The 24,632-nt window shown below is 49.7% G+C and overlaps 3 protein-coding genes across 3 annotated transcripts in view; 1 reads left to right on the top strand and 2 right to left on the bottom strand.

Moving 5' to 3' along the window:
• The window catches only part of MOB3A (MOB kinase activator 3A), a 337,768-nt gene that overhangs the window by 155,305 nt on the left and 157,831 nt on the right, over nt 1-24,632 (top strand). The window lies entirely within an intron of this gene.
• Nucleotides 12,605-20,551, bottom strand: MEX3D (mex-3 RNA binding family member D). Its single transcript, XM_020780806.3, has 2 exons — nt 19,324-20,551; nt 12,605-15,883 (listed from the first exon to the last, which is right to left on the bottom strand). The coding sequence occupies exons 1-2, from the start codon at nt 20,375-20,377 to the stop codon at nt 14,607-14,609; spliced, it is 2,331 nt and encodes a 776-aa protein (XP_020636465.3). The 5' UTR covers nt 20,378-20,551; the 3' UTR covers nt 12,605-14,606.
• On the bottom strand, nt 21,127-22,744 carry LOC140701781 (actin-like). Its single transcript, XM_072978763.2, has one exon. The coding sequence runs from the start codon at nt 22,366-22,368 to the stop codon at nt 21,565-21,567; it is 804 nt and encodes a 267-aa protein (XP_072834864.2). The 5' UTR covers nt 22,369-22,744; the 3' UTR covers nt 21,127-21,564.

Raw genomic sequence — 24,632 nt, 5'->3', positions numbered from 1 at the left:
TCTGTGAGATGGGAAAGACCAGGCAAAAATCTACCTAAATCCAGTAGGCCCATTAAATCAATGGGGCTTCTCTCAATGTTCAGTCCAGAAACCCCACTGATTGGCAGGGGGGGGGGTCTTCACGAGTTGAGAGTGAGACTAATTTGGAAAGAACAGATTTTCCGCACAATAGAATATTTCTTTCTGTTTTTCTAACTAGCAAGCTACCCCTGGACATTGGGGTTCACAGCTTAGCAAGCATCGTTGGCTTCCCCCCCACACTTCATTATTTACAAGTCTTGGACTGGCCCTGTATCAGCCCCCTCCCTTTCAGCCCCCTTCCATGTGCGCTGACGGACTCGCAATGTTCTTACCTGTATGTTCCGAACAGAGGCTCAGCGTGGCATTATGGGGAATTAATCCCACTGAGCTGTTAATACCAGGGCCCAAAAATAGTCGGAGTCTTTTAAAAAACACTTCAAAATATAATGTAACACTGGGTCACTAGGTATGCGCGAGTTGTCAACAAACACGGGAGGATGTGGGGCAGAGAGGTTTGAACTCCCCAAAAAGGTCCCCGCCTCCCCCCATCCACCCCGGTCCCCTGCCCCATTTTTATCTTCCTAACAGCCTTGCAGGTTAGGGCCACGCTAAAGAGGATGTGGTGAGTTTTGCAACAGAGAAGCGATTTTGAAGTCGGGTTTGAAATCTAAGGGGTAGGAGACGGGTGGGAAGGAAGGTCAGGAGGGAATCCAGAGTAGGGTCAGCGGACTCCGTAGGCCTGGAAAACTGGGGGTCTGAGATAACCTCCCCCCCCCAAAAAAAAGGATGCAAGAGTTGTACGATACATGCATTGACTTCACAAAATTGACAGATCGGTTTGTATCCAGGGCATGAGTTGAATAGAACCGGCAGAACTGTGGTGATCCGAGATGATGATGGTGGTGGTGATGGAGAAAGTGAATTGGGCTGGGAGGTGTTGCCATTCATTTTCATAGCACTTGCCAACCTCCAGATTATGGTGCTGGTGGGGGGACGAGGGCACGGTCCCGGTCCCCAACCCTCGATACGTCTCGGCAGCCGGGTTCCACAGATCGGTTGGTTCGAACCACGGACACATGTCTCGAAAACCGGAAAAAAAAAATTCTTGAACTTGTTATCCTTTATGTTGTAAGCCGCCTAGAGTGGTCAAAATGACTAGATAGGCGGGGTATAAATACAATCGATCGATCGATCGATCGATCGATCGATCGATCGATAGATAGATAGATAGATAGATAGATAGAAAGGAGCTCTTGGATCTGATGGAGAGGGAGCCCATGCCCAACCGGGGTGAGAAAGCTTGCCCTCGGCCAATAGACCCATATCCCCCCCCCCCAAAAAAAACCTGGAGAACTTATGAGGCAGTGCAACATCAACACACGATGGCTGGATGGCTGGTTTGCAAGCTGACCTTAGGGCAGGTTAATCCTACTTCAGGGAGGGGGTGAAAGGGACAGGGTTTTAACACAGTGCTCTAGTAAAAGGGTTTTTTCTTTTTTTCTAATTGAGGCTTCCTGGGTCCTATCCTTGGCCTCCTATAAGCTCCTCCTTGGCCAAGCCTCTGGAAAGACAGCACGCGGCAGCTTAGGGGTATATATAGCTCCACCATCCGCTCTTGGCTTCATCGGCTGAGCCCGGACAGGCCTTTCAAGAGGAATGACCTTACTTTTCAGGGTGGAGAGAGTTGATCTCCCACCTTCGGCCAAGGTCGCGAGGAGATCTCTCATGCCTTGACGTTTCACCTAGGAACTGAACGGGCACCGAGTTCGAAAAAACATCCGTTCCCATGACGTGTTGCCGTGCTTGAAAAGTAACGCACGATCATCAGGGTTAGTTATCATGTTAAGAAAACGAATAACCTGCAACACGGCTGGATTCTTTTTGTGTGTGTGAGTGATCGTCTTTTTCTTTTTAAAAAACGATGGGTGTAGAGAAGAGAATGGCATGAAACTCAGAACGGTCCTGCTCCAAACGTTGCTAAAAATGTGTTAAGAACCCATCCGAAAGTGACTTCTCAAAGTAACTGCTCTAACGTTATTCTTTGCACCAGTAATGCCATTCCTGCTTGTTACTTCTTGAAACATGTAACTTTGTTCCACCGCTGAATAAAACAATGAGGCTGGGTATTCATAACTCTTGAGTTATGCCAACGGTTCGGCGGCGCAGGGCACTTGCCTCGGGTGGCAGTTGCCAAAAGGGAGAGCGGGCGGGCAAGCGTGGTGCCCAAAGAGAAAAATGGCCTTTAGATTAGGTGTTGGGTTGACAAACAGGCTGCTCAAGGAAGCCTGGCTTTTGATTTGTCTTGTAAAGGGAGAATGTAATTCTTGTTTTTATGGACCTCATTGCAGAGTGCAATGTTCAAGGCCAATAAAACACTGCATGAAAATGACTTTAAATTTGGGTAATTCAGGAGAAGCGAAATAATTAGCCAAGCAACTCAATCATGCTCGGAGTGCACAATGTTTCGGGGTAAGCAAGGAGGGAAAATATTTGCTTTTAATATGCATCATTGTGGGATTTAACCGCTTTTTTCCATGGAGCCATATATCTGAGGCTATTCCTGGTACATGGAGCTGCTGTTCCTTGCTTCTGCAGCCACTCAAACCATCGGTTTCCTTTGCAAACACAACTTTTAAAAAATGGTGTCACTGTGTTCCACCCGGAAGAGAAAAAGCATGCTGTGCATGCTCAGTGAACCCATCCCCTCAAGGCAAGATAGACATCAAACACATGGTTTCCAGAGGGAAATTTCCAGCTGGGTGGAGTTAAATCAGCATATCCTTCTTTCCTGGTGGGAACATCAGAGCTTCATCCACAAAGGTGGAAGAAGGAATATGGGAGAATAACTGTCCCACTAGCTTTTGCTGTTATCCCACTGGTCTCCGGATTCAGAGGGTCCTGGTAGAACGAGTATTTCAGCCGTTCTCTTCCCCTCTCCCTCCATGCCCACCTTTCCTTCTCTCTCTTTAATCCTGGCCCCCCTTTACTTTGTCCCTTTACCTCTCCGGGGCTGCATCCGACAGAGAAACAGCTTGTTTTTCAGACGGCTCATGGTGCCATCTGGGGTGAGCTATTTCCCAGCGATCACACGACGTTCGGGAGATTGCGAACCAGTCCATCCCCAATCTGTGCCCAAGCTGGGTTTTTTTCCCCCCGGTGTATGTGTGTTTTCTGCTACATGGGGGGGGGGGCAAGCTAGAGCGATTCCCGTAGAAACGGATAAGTTGCCTTCAGGGAGGCACACCACCTAAAACAAACCTTTCTGGCACAGTAACATTATGTTTTTCTTACTGTCTGATTACACCCTTCGGACGCCCATTTCCCCATGGGTTGTGTGATCCCCGGGAAATACATTGCTCCGGTCCGCTTCACAAGCGAGCCGAATTGCGATTTATTTCCCCATGTGGTTGCGCCCTCAGTCTGTGCCCTCTCTCCCCTTCACCCTGTGATGCTGTTACTTAACCCAGTGATATATTCTCCCCTCTCCTAACACACACACACACACACACACACACACACACACACACACACACACACACACACACACACACACACAAGTGAAGCCCAGAGGAAGCTGGGAAAAGTTACACAACTGGCAGGGGGGGGATCCAATCCCAGACTAGGAAAAGGCACCACGTGTGCCCAAATGGACTCTTCCCACTTGGGCCTGAGGACCTTTTAAAAATTTTTCTGGGTTATTGGGTCAGCAGAATGAATGTGCGGCTATAAGCCAGCCGCAGGCATCTCCCCCCACTCTCTTTCCTAGCTCCTGACGTGCGACTTCCGTTGCTCGCTCCTGGACCGGAAGAAACTTAGCCACGAAAAGATGTGCGCCGTAGAGGAGCACTGGAGTTGGATGGAGTCCTCTCTCGGCTGTCCAGTTTTTGGCCTTGAGCTGACTCTTCCCTTACCAGTTCCAGGTTCTAGGTGGCCGTTCCTTACCCTCGTTAGCCCCAAAGAAAGCAGACTCATTGGGCCGAGGGGTGCCAGAGAGCTAGCCAAGATTTGGTACGGACTTGGGGAGGCTCAAGATTTGAGCTCAGGGCTATGAACATCGATCCTCCTCCTCACCCACTTGCCCAAGGCGTTGGGCATTCACTTTAGGGTCTTTCCCACTGGCCTTCTCCATCCATTCCTGCTTCACCTTCCTTGTCCATTCATTTCCCATGAGTTCTATTTTGTCTCTGTTTTCTCCCCCATGGGGCTTTTTCCTCTCCTGCTTTATCCTCAGAACAAAAGCCTTGTGAGGTAGCCCTGGCTCTGAGAGAGAGAGAGAGAGAGAGAGAGAGAGAGATGCAGTGAGTTTCATGGCTCAGCAGGAACTCCAGTCTTATCTTAACCTCCTAAAATCCCAGTTCATCTTTAGACCACACAGCCCCTTGCTGGAGCACCAGTTTAGGCAAAGCACACGGCGATCTTGGTTGATTTATCGATCGACTCATGGTGTTCGCGAACAGCTTTTGCGTTACAAAATTAGCATTCATTCCCATTGAATCAAGACTTTTATTTCTCTTTTTAAAATTTTTTTATTAAATTGAATTTGTTTACATACCAGAAAAAAAGAAATATCCCCAAACAAGACCATAGTGTTTTTTATTTCTGTTTCGCTTTGCGTCGTCTGCTCCTTTCCGACGTCCGGAGATCCTGAGAAAGAGCGGCATTTGAAAGAGCCCATCCCAAAGAGCCCGGTTCGAGGCTTGCAAACTCCACGTCATGGCTTCCTTTCTTGGATCTGTCTCTGTCGCCTCCGACCTTTCTCTTTTCCTGCTGCCTTCTGTTCCTCCCCATCAGAGTGGTCTCCTCCGGGGAGTCCCATGGATCAGTTTGCGACCGTCTTTACCGAAACTATATAAAACAAGTTCAAGTGTAATAATAATGATCAGTTTAAATAGAGATAGAATGTTAGGGACAGATGTGTGTGTGTAGGAAGGAAGGAAGAAGAAAGAAACACACAGAGAGAGAGAGATGTAGGTGGAAAAAGTGACAGCTTTGGGTTGGTGTGGTTTTGAAGGATTTCTCTCCAGGTCAATCATTTCCCCACCATCTCTGCATCTGGCTGGCTGAGAAGTCATCAGCCTCAAATCTTGAAAATTCAGACCCATTTTTTCGGTGGCAGCACTGGCAAAGCCTTGTTCGTACTTCCGCTTTGATGCGCCATGTCCCCGTGGCCTACTTTCCTTCCCTGGCACGAGACTGGGCGTGCGTGTGTGCCCAAGTGAAGCCGCAGGAAGGGCCTCCACGAACTGCTCGTGTCCCCTCTGAACCCTGTCCAGGGTCACCCTAAACAGGACTGCGCCGGCAGACCCTTGGCCCCTCGGTCCTAGCCTAACAATTAAACCTATGCCTCCCACATGATGATGATGATGATGATGTGCAACATGCGCAGACGTAGAAGGGTGCTTTCACGTTGATTAAATTAACAGCTGGTGCAGAAAAATCTGGGGATGTGAAGAGCATTGTTTGGTTTGATTGGATTTTATTTGGTTAATAAGAGAGAGAATCATCCAGAGTTTCTGGGGCTCGGGTCTCCTCTCCCTGCCTCAGCCGCCCCAGCCTTGCATTCGCCTCCCACCGCTGACACCGCCGTTCTCCGCAGTGCCGACCTAGCTCAGCAGCCCGGCGCTGGCACACTGGCCCAGATCTGCCGTTCCACATGGCTGCCCCCCCTCCGACGCTTTCCCCGGGGCCGACCCCTCAGCGACTGTGGGAGCCGGGCAGATGGGTCTTCACCGCGGCTGGACTAATCCGACACGACTTTTCCATTAGGCCTGAGACGCTAGCAAAGAGCTTTCCGACGTCTGGGGGTGGGGTGGGAGCCGCCATCGCCATGTCTTCCGCTTCCCCCACACACACTTCCTCGCTCACCCCCTTCCACTCTCCCTTCCTCCTTCGCCTTGTGAGCTGTGGGGGCCAGCTGAAAAAGATGATCATCCATGGGAAAGAGCAAGCGAGCAAGCAAGAAAAAGATGGCTGCTCCCTTGTTAACCCCCCCAAAAAAGTCAAAATAAATTCTGGAGTGTGTTGTGTTTTTAGAGATCTGAGGCCTACCGTTGGGAGCTAGCTCTACTATTCGGCAAAGCGAGGCGGCCAAAGCCTCAGGCAGCCAAAGTCGGAAGGTGGATTCGTCTAGTTTTCAAAACCCTTGAGACATGAAGTGGACATTATAGTTAGCCCATCGTTAGAAGCAGGGATTCCTTAACAGTTGAAAAACCTCTCAGTGCGCAACAGGAGCTGTCCTCGCCTCATGGATTTTTCCAAACAGCTTGCTTGGTTTTGGGATCTGTCTTCAGGCTATAGATTGGAGGCTCCTTAACAGGACGGTTTCTCAAACAGAGAAGACTGCCTGATTTACAGCTGTCCAACATTAATGTGCACTCAGCTCTGTTCATGGGCCTTCTGTAAAGTCAATTTTGGCCCCAAGTCTCTAGAACAAATAATATCTGTGACTTCAGATGGTGAAGAAATTAGAAAGTCTTTGTTAGCCCGCCCTACCTCACTGGATTGTCATAAGGATAACATGGGAAAGAGGACAGATGTTATTATTATTCTGTAATAAACTCTCTGGCTTTATTACAGAAAAAACAGAGTATCAATGTAACTGATGTTATCTCAGGAAATTTAAAATAAACTGCATATAGACACAATTATTTTAAATATGTTATGGCTAAATCAGTGGAAATCTTACCCTCTATCTTCCTTTTAAACTACAGTATCTTCAATAAAATTGAACATAGGAACATACAAACAGTTGCAATCAACCAAATTAACAAGGAAAAACAAACACCCAAGAGGTTTCATAAGAAAACAGAGTTTATTTGTTAATCCTGGCTCTGGCTCTCCATAAAAACGAACCCTGTTGTATGTGATCTCCTTTATAAAAACTTCAATCAACGTATATGCAGGTGAAAGCAGAATAAATGTGATTTAAGAAACAACAACAACTAACTATTCATCTGTTTTAAAAAGAGGTCATGACTTGGTCTACATTTCTTTCTCCTTTCTTTTCTGCCCCCCCCCCCGGTTACCCGCTTGCTCCTTCTAGAATATTCTCTGGTGTAGAAATGGAAGCACATCGCAAACGAAACAGAGGCTGACAGATGAGTAAGAAGCAGCGGCAAGCCGGTAAGGAATCGGATTGAAAAGAAACTAGGGCTTCCATGGAGAGAAGTGACTCATATGGTGCCGCTGACGTGGGGTACACACGGGGGTCTGTTTTGGAAGGATTCTAGAAGCATCACGGTGCAACTCTGTTATTTTATGCGCCAGCAAGTCAGAGCCGACGTACGGAGACCCCGACGGGGCTATCAAGATAAGTGAGATATATAAGGAGTGGTTTTAACCTGTTCTGTCTGTCCCTTGGTGAGTTTCCATGGCTGAGGGGTGATTCGAACCCAGAACTCCTGAGTCCCAGAAGCCCATCACGCTGCCCATGACACCAAACTGGGAATCTGGGACCACCGCCATCCACGCGGGCCATGCCAACCTAAAAGAGGTGTGTTTAAGGCGACACCAAAGTGGAGTTTGATCCACCCATTGGCAATGGAGATGATTAAAAGGTTCATAGTGGCTGTAACAAGCAACATGGCATCTGGGGCGTCAAGAGTCCTCTTTCTCACCTGGGACTGGGAATATGTGGCAGCACAGATCTGAGCCCTTCCTGATGCAAAATGTTGGTATCTCCGTGTCTTGCTTTCAAGCTACCTGCCGGCTGGCCTGAATTTCAGATTCCAGAGAGAGAATGGCCCGCTCTGCGTCCAAAGACCTTCCCAAAGGGATGAGCAAAAAGGATAAAAACATGCATCGCACCGTTAGTCTGTGGAACTCCCCAGCACAAGGCCTGAGAGGAAAAAAAACCCAGCTCTTGGCTGTGACCGCCGAACGAAACCTACTGGTTCAGAAGTCCACTTTGGTTTCCTGATTTGGAGCCTGCTGTGATATTTCTCTCTCAGGAAAAAAAAAGGGGGGGAGGGGACAGTTGGCTGCCCATCTGGAATCTGAAATGGGGAAAAAACAGGGGAGAAGGAAGGAACGGAGGCTGTTGTTTTTATTTAAGAGGAAAATCTGTGCAATTGTTACAGTTGCTTTTGTGAGAGGATGCCCAGTATGCTAACACAGAGACCTTCATACATCTCCAGGCTCACTGTTCCCCCCCCCCCATCCTACTCGTCTTTTGTGCATAGCTTTATTTATTTATGTATTGGACTTATATACCGCCCCATAGCGCTACAAGCACTCTCCGGGCAGTTTACAATTTAATTATACAGGCTACACATTGCCCCCCCCCCCAGCAAGCTGGGTACCTGTACTCATTTTACCGACCTCGGAAGGATGGAAGGCTGAGTCAACCTTGAGCCGGCTACCTGGGATTTGAAGCCCAGGTCGTGAGCACAGTTTTAGCTGCAGTACAGTGTTTTAACCACTGTGCCACGAGGCTTTACCCCCAGATCTTTCTCTGCCCCAAAAGGAAGCCATGTCAAAAAGGAAGCGGGTGAAATAATTCACAAAAATTGGCTCCTCGGTGCAACGGGCCCATTTTTGCTCCGGCGACGCCATGAATATTTCAGTGAGGAGGGCGAAATGAGCGGTGGGTGGTCGCAGGATACGAGGGGTGCCCATTAAGGGGGGGGCTTTGGGGGCCTGTATATGAAGATCTTTAAAAGGCCCGGTTCTTGGGACTTCCCCAAGAAGCACCTACCCTCTGCCTGGTTGCGGAACGCCGGTGAAAATCCAACCCTAAACCAGAACAGAAGAGATAAAATTTCGAAATATAGGATGGGGAGGCCATGTTTTCGACGTGTGCAGCCGTGGTGACCGTGACGTGGGATGTACTCTGGCAGCGGCGTCTGACGCATCTTCCCGTAAATTTGGAACCACCTTAGAAATGCTTTTCTGGATTCCCCCCCCCCCCCCGGTTCTCACCACCCCGAGCCTGCGGTGTAGGAAGATGGAGGAGATGGATCAGCTGACACGGCATTCTGTCAGGAAGCATTATGGCCCCCATTGCACGGAGAAATGGTGGTGCCCCCGCTACCTCCTCCAGAACGCACATGAAGGGGCAGGGAGGGAAGCAGAAAGGGGGGGACCCCTCTTCCCTAAGCCGTGGCTCGTCAGAAGCAATCAGCTCATCGAGGGGAAAAGATGAAGGCGGAGGCTGGGGCTGATGGATCGGGCCTGACAGCGGATCTCCGGCGTGATTCCTGGGTGGGCTTCGTCGGCTCGCCCGCACAGCGTGCAGAGCACGCACGATCGCATGGGACGGGCTTGCTAAAAAAATTAAATAAATAAAAAGAGGGAAGCCATGTTTATTTTCGTCATTGTGGATTTAAAAAATTGAGAAAGCCACTCTTTTACAGCAGAGAAAGAACATGGAAACTCAGGAAGGTGGTGCAGGCGGTGATTCCTCTGGCAGCCGTCTTCTGTTCCCCCCCCCGCCCCATGACACCCCTTGGCGTGGGTTCCAGGCGATTCTTTTGGACAAAAAGCATTAAAATTAAGAGGAAGCCATGAGTATTACAGGGAAATTAATTGTCAGAGGAAGGAGTCCAGAATCGGGGTCCGGAGGCAAAGCCGAGGTCCCGTAAACAAGAGTCCTACCAAAGAGTCAGGCAAACGAGGTGCGGGAGATCCAAGGCCTACGTGCCGGATGATCCACAGCCAAACCACTTTGGTAGCAACGGCTGTCTACAAGGGGAGTCCCAGAAGTGTAGCCAAGCCAATCTAAACACTTGCAAGGCTGTTGTATGGATAAAGCGAGGAGGAGAATGATGTACTGTATCTCGTAGTCACTGGAGGAAAAAGTTGCTTGACTACAAGCAAGCAAATAAAAATAAACAAAGGGCAGTTCAGATCGCTTGCCCCAGAAGGGGGAAGTTTGACATGGTCTTCATACCAAACAGCCAGTACCAGGGAGGTCCAGCTTCCACAAAACCCCATCTGGCTGTTCTGAAGCCTGCTCTTGGTGGGACATCTGTGAATTCCCCTTTTCAGAAAGGCACAAAGCATGACAGGAGGGAGCCCAAACATTCGCCTGCCTCAGCAAGGGAAGGGCCAGGAAGTTCATAAACAGGGGTGGGCAGGGGGTGAAGGCTGTTGGTCCCGGGTATATAGTCCCGGGACCCCACCGCCTTTACCCCCTCACCGGGTATATAGCAGGTGGTAGACTGCTACTGAACAGGGATGCACCATCTATTTTTTAAAATTATTTGAAAATTAAATTTTTATATTTTTATTTTTTAATCTTATTTTTAAAAAATAGGTACAAATCAATGGCGATGAGAAAGAGGCATCCTTTGGTCCTGACACACATTCATGAACACACATAACCCATTTCACCCTCTCCAAAAGAAGAAGGTGAAAACACAGTCACCCACGCACGCGCCCTGTTTTGAACAATAGGTTGACTGGCGGAACAAGACACAATATTTTTTGTTGTTTCTTTTCTATTCTTTTTCCTTTCTTTCACTGAGACTCCCTGCTTGCCGGCGAGGCAGGAAGGCAGCGGCGGTTCCATTCTTGGCCTGCCAAGGGCTTAATTCCTTGAGCCACAACAATGATAACGAAGGAAGGGGGGGGATCTCAATATTTTTCCCGGACTCCTTTTCTGGCCTACTCATGGTAGCGTGGCACAATCTTGGGGTGGCTATTCAGCCATCGCCACGGCAACCGGCCTCCATCCATGCCCGTCGGACAATTAGAGGTGGCTTAACCTTCCCCAAGGAACTTAAAATGATCATTCCTATTTTATTTTTCCCTCTCTCCCCCCCCCCACTCCTGAAAATCCCCTGGGTTATCAATGTCACTGCTCTCCGCGAGATCTACAATCTTTTTTTCCACCTTTTGCAGGGTTTTGTAAAACAGGTGTCATGGCTTGCCGGCCTAATTTGGCCGGCGTGGGGTGGCCGCAAATCCTTTCCAGGCCTAGAACATGGATTTTGTCTCCCCCACCCCACTAGGAGAGCTTTTTGGGCAGCCCCCCCCCCCCCAGCAGGTCAGTGGGATGCCTTGGAGACAGGAACTGGGAAGCATGCAAACGCTGTACAAGAGTAAAAGAGTAAAGAAGGAGGAAGAGTCAAATCATGGGACTGGCTGTCAAGGTGGACTTAAGCCGCACTGGAGACTCAACTCAGGGGTTTTGTTTCAATGATTTAAACTTGACTCGTGACTGGGAACCCTAACCCACGCCTCCCTTTTTCCTGGAAAAAAAAGGTTATTTTTAATAGGGACTTGAACTTGGGACTTGGGACCAAAGACTCAAACACAGGACTTGGGACTTGAACCCACCCTCTTCTGCAATAAGTATGGCCACGTGTGGCCTTTCCTTTCTTCTGTGGGCTGTCAAAGGCTTTGTTCGGCTTGAAGGCAGCCCCTTTTGGAGCCGAGGGCCACGTTTGGCTCCCATCGGCCACGCTGGGTGGTGCAGACAGGCAGGCAGCTGCTCATCTACCCCTTGCCTCGCACGAGGACAGGCGTCGGTGGAAGCCAACCTCGCTCTACGCAAAATGGCATGCGGCTCTTGATGCCAAACGAGAAACAACTCCTCCGGGCTTTAAAGGAAATTAGGACACGGCTCAGCCGTGACCGGATGGCGTGTTGTTGCACCCAAGTTTGCCACCCAGCAGCTGCTCACGGTGGACAGGTCCCTTTCGAGCTCCCATTTTCGGGGGCCTTTTGTTTCAAACCCTACTTGAATTTAAATGCCCCCTTTCCAAAGACACCACCTTCAAATAGAGGACTGCTCTTGACAAAGGAGGGCATGTAGCCACTGCAGGATCGGGAGGGCTCCCTTTAGCCCTTCCCTCCTCCTGTGCAGGGAGCCGAGTGGCCTGCTTTTACAGAGAGTGGTCCTCTCTCTAAATGGCCATCCAGCCTGGTCTAAAAATTGACACCTAAGAAGTAAGAGCAGAGACCCCTTTATGGCGAGGAGAGGACCTGGGAAGTCAAGAATGTGCAAGAGAAATAATGCATGTAACTCGAACCAGGGAGCAACAATAGAGATCGAGAATCAGGTGCACCTAAGTTTCTTATTTCTATCCCACCTTTTCTTCTTAAAACAAAGGTAGATTGATATTCTAAGGTTTTATTTCCTCCTCGTGACTGGGAACCAAAGTCAGTGTATTAATTGTTTTTCTTATTGAGAGAGAGAAACATCCACAAAGTCTTCCCCATATTGCCTACTGGAAAAGCATGGAAGCTAGAAACAGGGGTTCCTTAACTGTGCTTAGGGTTCTCTCCTCCAGCGCTATCACTAAAAGGAATTCCAGAAGCAATACCTGTTCGTCTTGCTCTTTCTCAGCTTCCGCACTTGCCGTTCCTGTTTAAACAGCTGTAGGTGCAAGTACCGCCCCTCGTGCAACAAAAAGCCAAATATTCTTACACAATTCTGGAAACCAAATGTAAATGAAATGCCTGGATCCTTGGAATCGAGAAGCAAGGGTGAAGATTAACATTGTGAAACACAGAAGTTATGTTCACAGGGTGCTAGCGCCATCTGGTGGCTACAAAGCAGGCCGTACTTATTCCACACAACTGGAATTTCAAAAAAAGCGTTCAAACTTTCAAGCTCTCCAGAACAACCATGTCTCCGTGAGATAGTAAAAAGTCTTTATTATTATCATAGTAATTATTAATATTATTATTATTATCAAGAAGGCTTTGAAGTTTCAAGAAAAAAAAATAAAACTCTGGATATAATTTTCATAACTGTCAAGTCAAGATCAGCAAATATATAGATATATCTACACTCATATATATATATATATAAATCAGAATGCTCGCCATGATAAGGTTAAAGGTCTGGCGTGACCCCAGTCCAACTCCCGCCCCTCCCCCCTCCCCCTGCTTTAAAAAATAAAATATATATTTTAGTCCTTAAAATTTATTCAATAAAGTAATTATTCTCTTAGAAATTCCTTACATATACACAGAGGTAAAAAATAAAACTTAAAAAAAATTTCAGAGAACGACGATAACAACAACAAAAGAGATGTTGATGATGATGATTTTTTGCCTGTGCGTATGGGGGGGCTGAAAATGGGATTTCCCTCCAAATTCCTCCCATAAGCAACGCTGCTCTCCGCCAGACTTTCCCTGGGTCGACAACCCAACAGAGAAGAGCCACACGCAATGCCCACATTGATTTCATGCCAAATATCTGTTCTGTGTTTCCTTCTAGCTAGGAAGGAGCGCCTGGAGGTGAGACATGCTCTTAGGGCAAATTCCAGGGTCCTCTACATTTTGCAAAGTCTTGGCTACCCTACCTTAGTTACAGCTCTGATCCCCTGCTTTCCACATAGATTTGGGAAAGCGGCAGAATACAAGATTATAACATGCTTCAATATCTTTCTCACTCATTTTCACTCTCTCTCTCTCTCACTCACTCACACACATCCCCATTCATATAACTGCATATAGAAACATCAAAAAAAGAAATTCATGAAAAAAAAAGTTCCTGCCCTAGTGCTTGCTGGGAGATTTCTTCTGGAACAGGAAGTCTGGGCTGAGCTAGGCCTAGTTCGGCCGGAAAGCTAGGACTTTCTCCCAGGCGAGCCGCATTTATGTGTCAGTAAGATAGGCAAATCACCCAGAAGAGAGAGAAATTCATGAATTAATTTTTTCAGCTCGAAAGAAAACAAGTCACCCTACTGAGTCCCTTTAAAAGTGCACAGGGATCTCAGATGCGTTGTTTTGTTGATTTGTTTCCTTTTTTTTTTTTTTTGCTCAAGTTGATTTAATCTTTGCAAAATTAAAAAAAAAAAAAAAACCCAAACCCACAAAGAAATACTGATGGTTTGGAAATATCGGTTGGATGAACAGTAAACGTTTCACTCAACCTGGCTTGCACGCCTAGGCTGAAAGAGTTAAAGCTATTCTGTAAACAATATTTTGATTTATTTTAGGCTCTCCTCTAGGGATGGGGGGTATCCTGTTTTTCTGGACTATGAACACCCTAATTCTGGGCACTCTGCCTACACTACAGACACTTAAGTGTGGAGAAAGGCCTACATTTGCAACTTTTGGGGCTCAGCTAGGCCTAGCTGTGCCCAAACTTCCTGTTCAGAAAGAAATCTCCCAGCTAGCACTAGGGCAGGAACAGGATGCTTGGGCAGAGCTAGGCCTCAAAGCCTTCTGCTTTAGGCCGTTCTCCCAGGTGAGCCACATTTAGGTGCCTGGAAATTAGACAGAACTCCAAGATGGAAGAATTTTGGATCTGTAGTCCAGAAAATCTGAAAATCCCACCCCTCTTTCCCCCTGCCAAAAAAAAACCCCACTTAAAAATCTACACCTGTTTCTGTCTCCACATCCCCTACATGCACACACCACACAATCCTTCCCCTCATTTCTTATTTCATTTCTCTGCAACCATCTTTATCTCTCTCCTTTTATGCCACAAGCCGTAAAGAATACATCGTGTCCCCCTCCCCCACCCTCTGCCATGCTAGTTCTTTAATTTTCTTTACATTTCTCAGAAGCAGGGGGTGGGTGGAAAAAACTATTGATATAAACAGTTAAAAGTTTTTGGGGAAAAGCTTTGTTTCGGGAAGTGAGGAAGTCGGGATTTAGGGCAAGGTCTTCTGCTGTCCCAACTGCTACGAGAAAATGTGGATGGCTTGTGTTGCCGGGGTGTGGCAGGCAGGGCACTCCGGGTCGGGGCGTCCGCAGATGCGCATGGCGCATTCCATGCAGAAGAGGTTGTGGCCACAGGGGACCAAGGCAGCGATCACCTCGCTTTCGAAGCACACCATGCACTCGCGTGAGTTTTTGCAGGCCCCATCAGAACTGCTCGAATCCGTCGGGGAGCCCGAAGCACCCGAGATGCTGCTCGGTAAGGAGGAGGATGAAGAGTAGCCAGTGCTGTTGGAGAATGAAGACAAAGAGCCTTGGGATGGCAGCCACGGCAGGGCGCTGACGGGGTCGCTCTGGATCCGGCGGACCAACGGGTGTTCTAATGCCGCGGTGCTCTCAGGGAGGGTGGGTGAATGGCTTGGTGTGGTGGTGCCGCTGAAGCTGCTGTGGCGCCGTTGGGAGGTGCCGTTGATGGAGGAGGAGGAACTGCTGCCGAAGGCCTGGAGCGGATTAGTGGGGGATTCGAACGGAGACCAGATATTGGCTGGCGTGGTGAGATCTAAGGCCAGGAAGTCGAACCCGAAATCGCAATCCTCGGAGCCCAGCAGAGACGTCGGGGGCTCACTGAATGGGAAGCTGCTATTGGAATCGAAGGGGCTGCGGGGAGCTCCCTCGAAGTAAAGTTCGGTGGCCGACACAGAGGTGCCCAAAGAGCTGAGGTTATCGTTGCGCTGGCTGGGGAGTGTCCGCCGGGTAGGATTCGGCGCTTTGGACCAGAGACCTGAGGGGCCGCCCCCCAGTAAATCCAGGCAGACATCGGTGCCATTGGAATGGAAATCGTTCTCGGTGTTGACATCGATGAAGGCGCCCGTCCTCATGGTGATGTGAGCTTCGATTTCCTCTCGGGCCCGATCGACATTCTCCGGCATGCCGGTCACCTCGAAGACCGGCTCTTTATCTCGGCTCGGAGTGACGATATAAGTGTGGGTCTGCTGCTGGATGCGCTTGATCGTGGCCCCTTTCGGTCCCACCACGAGCCCGACCACCCGGTAAGGGACACGGACCTGGATGGTGGTCTGCCCTAGCAGGTTCGGAGGGCCCAAGACCGAGCCCGTCACCCCATTGACTCTGTTGCGCGTGGCCCGGATCATAGAGAAGTGTTCCGCCGCCGAGAGGATCTCCCGCTTCGCCATCTCCACATCCTCTTTGCGTCCTGTCACAATGAAAACGGGCTCCTCGCCTCTCACCGGCGTCTTGATGTAGGTGTTGGTTTTTGCCCGCAGAGCTTTGATCTTGCAACCTGAAAACACAGGAAGAACAGGAGGAGAATGGGCATTAAGGTTTAGCCGGTTGGGCTGTATGTTTATCGAACGAGACGGACGATTTTTCGGTGGCCAACCAGCTATCTCCATGAGCATCAATAAACTGAACCCCTTTGTCTTGATCATTTGCAGGAACATATAAGGTTCTATCTGTCGTCAGGTCATCTCCGACTCTCTTCGTATAAGGTTCTAAGACCCGCTGCCCTTCCATGGGCTAAGTCCACACAATCCACAGGTCAGAGGTGTCTCCACCTCGGTCTTACAGGGTGGTCTGCCTGTCCACCAAGAAGGTATCCAGCCAGTTAAAGGCAAGGGTGATGCCCCTCCTTTTAGGGATAAATTCAGAATTCGGGGGTAGGTTTTGGATCAAGCAGGGAAGAGAACATCCTCTGCTAGCTGTGATCAGCGTCACAGTGGTAGACCATCTTTAATGTTGAAAGGAAGGGTTTACACCACACAGTGAAAGCAGTTTGGTACTTGACCTGCCACGGCCGTGTCTTGGGGGAACTAATATTTGTAATTTGCAGAAAGAGCTTGAATTCTGTGCTCTTGGCTCACCTCCAGCAGAGAAGCCTAAGGACTCCCCCACAAAATTACGTCCGGTCTCAGGCCATGGCAGCTGAAGTTGGTATCAAACTGGGGTGATGATATAGTGAATTGGACAGAAATTCACAGAAATTTTGCACCCATATCCTGGGGCTGTTGGTGGCAATGAACGGAGAAACTGAGTTTTCTTTTAAACAATAAGGATGTTCTGATTTTTGGCTTTCAAAAGGGAATCAAGGCCTTACGGTGCATTTCAAAAAGTACCCTGGACAGGCACCATAAAAATATCCCTGCCACCAACTGCTGCTGTTTGAAAGACATTCGCCGACAGCTTCTCCAGCTCATTTTTTCCCCAAGATCACCTCGTTTTTAATAATAATAATAATAATTTATTGTCATTGTAAGTATATACACATACAACAAAATTCACAGACACCCAGAGACCAGACACATGCAAGAGGGATTTCAAGACGGATTTCATTTTCCGCAGAACATTCCGGTGTCAAATCCTCAAAGGAGCAAGGTAAGAAGAGGCTGCTTCTGAGCTAGTGCAGAGTGCACATCGCCTGGGCCCACAAAGGGCTTGCCCGGCTGGAGCACAGAGCTGGCCAAGTGGAACTGTGGGGTGTTTTTTTTTTTTTCCCTCCCCCTATCTGGAGACAAAGCCTTGATCTTTGGCTCCAGGGGCGGGGGGGGGGGGGGGGGGAGAAGCAGTAGGGGGCGGGGCCAAAAAGTTGGAAGGGGGAGAGGCAGGGTCCAAGAGGAGGGGGGAAATGGGTGTGGCTTCAGGACAAAGTGGAGGGGAAAGGCGGGTGCTCCCAGAACGAGCCAATGGGAAACCAGAAGTGTGATGTCACCACCCCAGCACAGCCTAGTTTGAGCTAACAAAGCGAACAATGGGCCCGAGGCACCCAGCCCCATTTTGCAAACTGGTGTGTGCGGGTGTTTGTGTGTGTGTGTGTGTGTGTAAGACAGAAAGACAAAGTGCATTTTTTTGGCAAAGAAAGGGGGATTTTAAAAATAAAAGAACACCCTCCAGGAGCTGGCTTTAAAACCCAGGCACCCAGAGACGGCTGTGTAACCCCGGGCCTCTTAAAAAATACCAGAATGAAATGGAAGCTGGGTTAAAAATATTTCTCAGGGGTGTGTGCGATCCGGTGTGGGTAGCTGAAATTTTGAATTTTTTCCCCCCAAAGCATGCCTGGGTACCTCCGTTTTGGAAAACCAGAGGTTTCCATGGGGTTAAGTTGTTGTGGGGTGGAAAGGAAAATACACCCAGGCAGGGGAGGCTGAAAATTGAGCCATTGTTCTTAGAGAAGCTAATGATTTTCTCTCTTTTTTTGCCCTGTGTAAGGAACCTGCACCTGGGATGAGAAACAGAGTCATTGTTGACCCATGTTTGGGAAAGAGAGACAATAATAATAATAATAATAATAATAATAATAATAATAATAATAATAATAATAATAATAATAATAATAATAATAATAATAATAATAATAATAATAATAATAATAACAACAACAACAACAACAACAACAACAACAACAACAACAACCACCACCACCACCACCACCACCACCACCACCACCAGACAGGATACAACATGCCAAGTCAGCAAAAATCACAGAAGGCAGCCAGAGGAAAGAAAAAAGGGGATTCACTTCAACCCCCCCCCCCAAAGTCCTTGTACTGTATGGAGGTCTAATCCACACCCGTTTTATCTTCATGCAGGCATGCAATCCGTCCCCCCCAAAAAATTGGTTTTCCAAAACAAAAACAGAGGAACCATCATGTATAAAGAAATTGTGTTTATAAATGCAATTTCTCTCTCTCTCTCTCTCCTCCCCCCCTCAACCTGATGGATGTACTGTAGATGGAAAATTGATTAGTATTTATTTATAAATGTCTGGTTTTATTTCTTCCCCTTTTAAGCCCCTTTCTCGCTGGCAAGCTGGAACGGGCTGGCAGCCTTCCTCTCGCTCAACTCCACAGCTTCCGGAAACAAAAGGACAAAGAGATTTTAAAAGTCACCCCCCAAAAAGGGGGGGGGGAAATAAAATAAAAACCTGGAACAGGCCCAGCACCACCTTACAGCAGCTGGGGCTTTTAAATACCCTTAAAAAGAGAAAGCAACACTTTTTTTAAAAAAAGGAAAACCAGATTTCGCGATTCATGAGCTCGGAAAGATGAGGGGTGAGGTTTTTTAAAATCTGTCTGCCTTAATCTTTATGGGGGTTTGTGGATGGTTTTTTTATTAGGCAAAACTGATGGGTGTGAGATTCTCCCCCCCCCCATAAAAGTATGCTTTTTTAAAAGCCAAAAGCCAACTCTGCTCTTTCTCCCCAAAACGGTCCACCTGAGCATCTTAATTCTCAACAACTGTCCAAAGAAGATCCTAAAGGTCCCTTAAAATAAGAAAGTTGAATAAAAACGGGGGTGGCTAGGGGACCCCTTTTAAAAGCTCCTCCCACCCCACCCCAAAAGAACAAACCCTGGAGGGAAATGTCATTTATAGAAGAAATATAGCCCAGGTATTCTCTAGCCTGAAGACAATAGAAATCACATCCTTACACACACTTTTTAAAGGGAATTTGGGGTGCAGGGTTTGGCAGCGCCTCCACACACATCCCGTCCTGGTGGGGTGTCACGCGTGTCTTCCCCCCCCCCAAAAATTGCACCCTACGGAGGTCCCCGAGAAGCTCAAGAACAGGGATGCTCTCCCCGTAGGGAGTTCCCACGGCCGGGCGGAGAATTCGAACCCAGGACCCCCGGAGAGCCGCCGGCTGTCGTCCGCTGCCCTCTCTCTCCCCCCCAGTTTTATTTTCCTTTTTTTTTTTAGCGGGGGGGGGTTCTCTTTCTTTTCTTTTACCTTGCCGGCCCACGATCTCCGCCACGTGCTCCGAGCTGGGCACCGGGACGCATTCGGTCATGTTGACGCTCCGCTTGTGGGGGGCCAGCGGCCCGGCCAGCAGGGGGTGCTGCGGAGGCCAGGGGGGAGGCGGGGGCGGGGGCGGGAGGGGGACCCGGCCGGGGCCCCCTCCCAGGTGGGGCGGGAGGCCCCCCAAGAGCGGGGCCGGGGAGGCCGGCGGGCTGCCCTCCCCGTCCCGGGGCGGCGGCGGCCGCAGGAGCATCCCTCCGCCCGCGGCGGGGAAGGCGAAGTGGTCCAGCCCGCCTGCCTCCCGCGCCTCCATCCTCGCATCCTCCTCCTCCTCCTCCTCCTCCTCGCCCAGGGGTCCGGCGGCCCCCCGGGCGCTCTTCCTCGCCTCCTCTTCCTCGGGCGGGGCTCCTCCTCCTCCTCCTCTGCTTCTTCTGCCACCCTCCGCCTCTCCCCTGCCCCTCCCCCGGCCTTCCTCCTCCTCCTCCTCCTCCTCCTCCGCTTCTTGCTCCTCCTGGAAGCCCAGCCGGGCAAGCTGGTCCAAGGCGAGGCGGAGGGCGGCGGCGGGGTCCCGGGGGGCGTCGGGGGGCAGCTCTTGCAGAAGAGGCGGGGAGCAGGAGGAGGAGGAGGAGGAGGGAGGAAGAGGAGGAGGAGGAGGAGGAAGAAGAGGCAGCACAAGAGGCGGCGGCGGCGGCGGCGGCTTCCTGCCCGGCTGGGCATCGTCTGCTCGGAGCCGCCCGGCGGCCGAGCCCAAGCTCCCCGGGAGACCGCCGCGGCCGTAGCCCCCCGGCGGCAGGCGCTGGGGACCCGGCAGCCCCCCGAGGCCCGGGGGAGGGCAGCGGGGGCCTTCCCCTCCGCCCAAGGGGGGCTGGTACAGGGCGCTGGGCATGGCCTCCCCTCCCGGAGGCTGCTCCGCCCGAGGCGGAGGCGGCTCCTCTTCGGGGCTTCCTTCGGGGCTTGGGCTGATGCCACCCCGGGCTGACTCCTCCTCGCCTCCTCCTCCTCCGGGTCCCAGCGCCTGGCCTTCCTCCTCCTCTTCCTCCTGCATCCAACGGCCCCGATCCAGGGAGAAAGGGAGAGCCGGGAGGGGAGGGAGGAGGAGGAGAGGGGGAGGCCGGTTACCCCCCCGCGCGCGCCCCGGCAGACCAGCCCCGGCCGCCGCGGGAGCGCGCCCGAGCGCCTGGCCTCGCCTACCCAAGCCGAGGCGGGCGCGTCACCCTCAGCCCAACAATGAACCGGGAGGAGGAGGAGGAGGGGCCCAGGGCGCATGCGCGGGTGCTCCTGTCTCTGCCTTCCTGCCTGCCTTTCTTTCTTTTTTTTCCAGCTTGTGCCTTCTTTCATTCTATCTTCTTTTTTTTTTGCCCCCCTCTCTCCATTTTTGTGGGAAGGGTGTGTGCCATCTCGCTCGCCGCTCCAAAGCCCAGCATCCCCTTGGCCTGCCTGCAGTTTTCTCCGATCTTTCGCCCCGGTGGGACTACAAAGCCCAGCATCCCCCTCGACGTGGTGCGTCCTTCCCCCTCCTACAAGCCTTTCCCTCCAGATGGGATTGCTGTTTTTTAGCCTCCCGGAGTTGGGTCAAATTCCTGTTGGTCGCTTCTGTGACCCTGACCAGCCATCCCATCCTCCGTCGTCCCCTTCTCCTCTTGCCTTCACACTTTCCCGACATCAGCGTCTTTTCCAGGGAGTCTTCTCTTCTCATGAGATGGCCAAAATATTAGAACCTCAAGCTTCAGGATCTCTCCTTCCAGTGAGCACTCAGGGTTGATTTCCTTCAGAATGGATCGGTCTGTTCTCCTTGCAGTCCAGGGGAATCTTAAAATCTCCTCCAGCACCACAATTCAAAAGCATCAATTCTTCGGCAGTCAGTCTTCTTTATGGTCCAGCTCTCACTTCCATATATCGGTACTGGAAAAACCATAGCTTTGACTATGTGGACCTTTGTCGGCAAGGAGATGTTTCTACTTTTAAAGATCATATCGAGGTTTGTCATCACTTTCCTCCCAAGAAGCAGGTATCTTTTAATTTCGTGGCTGCTGTCACCATCCGCAGTGATCACAGAGCCCAAGAAAGTAAAATCTGTCACTGCCTCCATATCTTCCCCATCTATTTGCCAGGAGGTGATTGGACCAGTGGCCATGATCTTGGTTTTTTTAATGTTGAGCTTCAGACCATTTGAATAAATATTTGAATAACTTACTATTTGTTTGTTATTGTTATTTTATTTGATGTTGAGCTTCATACCGTTTTTGCGCTCTCTTTCACCCTCATTACAAGGTTCTTTAATTCCTCCTCACTTTCTGCCATCAGGGTGGTATCATCTGCATATTTGAGGCTGTTGTATTTCGGGGTAGCGACCATCAAATTGTGTCCTTGGTGGACCGGGACAGTGTGCGTCACAGCGTAGCCGGTGTCGACCACCAGCCCACTGATTTTGCCATGGGCATAGACGGAGAGGACGGACTGATAAGCCACGTACATCACCGGAGAGTTGAGGGACTCAAAGACTACCTCCACCAGCTTCTCCCGGTTGATTGTTGGGCAGAGAGGAGGGTCAGACAGGAGCAGGGCGTGTTCTTCTGGGGCGGCCTTGAGGTCATGGTTGAAGAGATGCCTCCACAAAACCTCCACGGCTTCCCAGTCAACGATGATGCCATTTCTGAGAGGCAAAATTATGTCTACATCGGTCTCCAACCGGGCGCACTCCCCGACAAAGGTATCTGGTCGGTCTCTTCTTGTTCTCATGGACTTCTCTGTGGGGTACCCAACCACCGTCTCGATAACTGCCTGAGGGGTCTGTTGCCCTGCAAACCCGGCTTTACAGGTCCCGGTCCCTGTATCTATCACCACGGCTCCTGTTTTGATGACCTTTTGGGCTCTTTCCGGAGTCCTAGACCTCGCTGTGGTACCACCTCGTTCTCTGGAAGATGTCCGAGATCCAGGGGTTGCTATTCTTGGCCCCGGGCTCCTGGATTTTGAGGATCCAGGACTCCTTTTTTGGGAAGGTCCTGCGCTTTTTGACCTGGAACTTCTGAAGGACATGATCAATCCTTCCCTCCAGTCCTCCGTCTGCAAACTCAACCCCTGAGTGACAAAGCTAGTTTTAAAGGATTTTCTCTCTGTTGTCACAAAGCAGAATTATGATGCTACGACAGCATCTCAGGTGACCTCACCTTTGGCTGGTTGGGAGCCCTTCTCACCGTGTCATCGCTTGGGGATGAAGGTGGGCCAGCAAGTCCCAACTTTTGTCTCTCCTGGTGGAAAGCTGAACCACGCTTCACAAGAGATGACAAGTGGTTGACTAGAATCCTGGAATCTTATGGGTGGAATTCCTTGAATCTTCTCTAGACTGACTCAGATGATTCCAGAACTGAAGGCCTTCAATGCGGTGCAGTAGCGAAATAAAGAGGAATGCCCATGGACTGGAAGGTGGTGTCAAGCTTGGTGTCCACATCAAGGGATCTGAATGTACTACTATGTTTTGATGTGGTGAGAACTCACCTGGTGTTCTGTGTCCCCTTTTGGACACCCTTGATCAATGGATCCCAACCTTGGGTCCTCAGGTGTTCTTGGACTACAAGTCCCAGAATCCTTCACTACTTGCGGCATTGGTCAGAATTTTTGGGAGCTGCAGCCCAAGAACATCTGGGGACCCAAGGTTGGGAACCACTGTCTTAGATTCAGCTGGACGTAGACCAGAAAACCAAGCCTGGGGTCCTTTTGAGGAGACTGGGAGGGTAAAAATATTTTAAACAAATAAGCACATGAAAGAGGGTGCAGAGGGAGCTGTGTGGGTGATTAAAAAAAAAAAACCCATAGCTTTGACGATGCAGACCTTTGTCAGCCAGGTGATGTCTCTGCTTTTTAAGATGCTGTCTAGGTTTGTCATTGCTTTGTAATCCAGATAGGATTACAAAAGCCCAAACCCTCTGGGCTAGGCAGAGATTTTACCAGAAACCTTCCCTCCCTATACCCACTAAGAGCGACACTACAAAGCCCATAATCCCTTTGCCTGGGCTGCAGTTTCTGTTTTCCAGAGTGTAGCTAATTTTCTAAGCCCTGGAAACCTCTATTCCAGACGCTGACTCCCAGTTTAGGAAAATTAGTGATTTTGGAGTGGGGAATACAAATTCCATACTCCCCTGCTCAGTGGTTTGCAGAACCCAACCTCTCCTTCCTGCCCCAGGGCCAGAGTTTTCTTAGCAATGCTCGGGTCACATTTACTGTATTCCTATGTGATCTGATTCCTATATTAGAAAAGGTCCATATTTGTTTTTTTGAGGCAACTACAAATCCCAGAATCCCCCAGCTGGCAGAACTGCACACTGTGTAGGCTGCAGAATGTTGGGTGTGGAAATCAGAAAAAAGGGAGGCTTTTTAATGCTACTTTTAGAATGTATCTTTTATGTGTAATTTCTAGGTTTTAACCCTTGGCATGGGGGGGGGGGTAGACTACAGCACCCATAACTCCCCAGCCAGCCGAGCTAAGTGGTCCATGCAGAGGGTTAGGTTTTGAGAATTTGTCTTTCAAGAATAAAAGGCCTGGAAATGTTTTTATGTGCCAGATGCCTAACATGGAAACAATACTTTCTGGAATAGAGCTCCCATCACCACCGGTCCAGAATGGTTAGGATTCTGGGACATGCAGTACTCCTCCAAAAGAGGACCTCCAAGGGAAATGCAAAGCTTTCTGGACCTTGTACAGATTCCCAAATTTTGTGTGGATGTATGTTGATTTTGGGCCTGAACACCTCTTACACAGGTGATCCACCCATTAATATACCAGGAAAGCTGTATCTGCCCAAGCATTGACTACAATGTCCATCAGCCTACTCACGCACACACAAAGTGGGAGATGATTTAAAATATGATTAGCCCACCTTTCGAGCGCATTCTAGAAAGGCTGAGCGTACTCAGCTCCCATCAGCCCCAGACGGCAGAATAGGATTTGCACCTCCCCCGTTCTAATCATTAATTTAAAGCTTAATTTGTGATTTTATAGACTAACAATCCCCCCAAAAGTCCCACATCTTCTGTAGACCATGCTCAGTTCTTGCAAACTCAAAAGTCACTCCATCAACGCCTTTGGTTTTCATTTCTTCCTGTTGCCTTCAGCTTTTCCCTACATGATGGTCTTTTCCAGCGAGTCCAGTCTCCTTGTGCCCCAAGGATACACTGACAGGCCCGTTAACGAGCCTCTTTAATTACTCTTGGTCCATTTGCCAAGCCTCTATAAAACGGCAAGAGCATCCCAGCCTCCGTATCCAAAACATCGGGCAGGGGAGGGGGACGCATGTATTCGCTGT

This window comes from Pogona vitticeps, chromosome 7, assembly GCF_051106095.1.
Source record: "Pogona vitticeps strain Pit_001003342236 chromosome 7, PviZW2.1, whole genome shotgun sequence".
Taxonomy (NCBI): domain Eukaryota; kingdom Metazoa; phylum Chordata; class Lepidosauria; order Squamata; family Agamidae; genus Pogona; species Pogona vitticeps.
The sequence above is the reverse complement of the archived record's forward strand: the minus strand, read 5'-3'. Positions and strand labels throughout refer to the sequence as shown.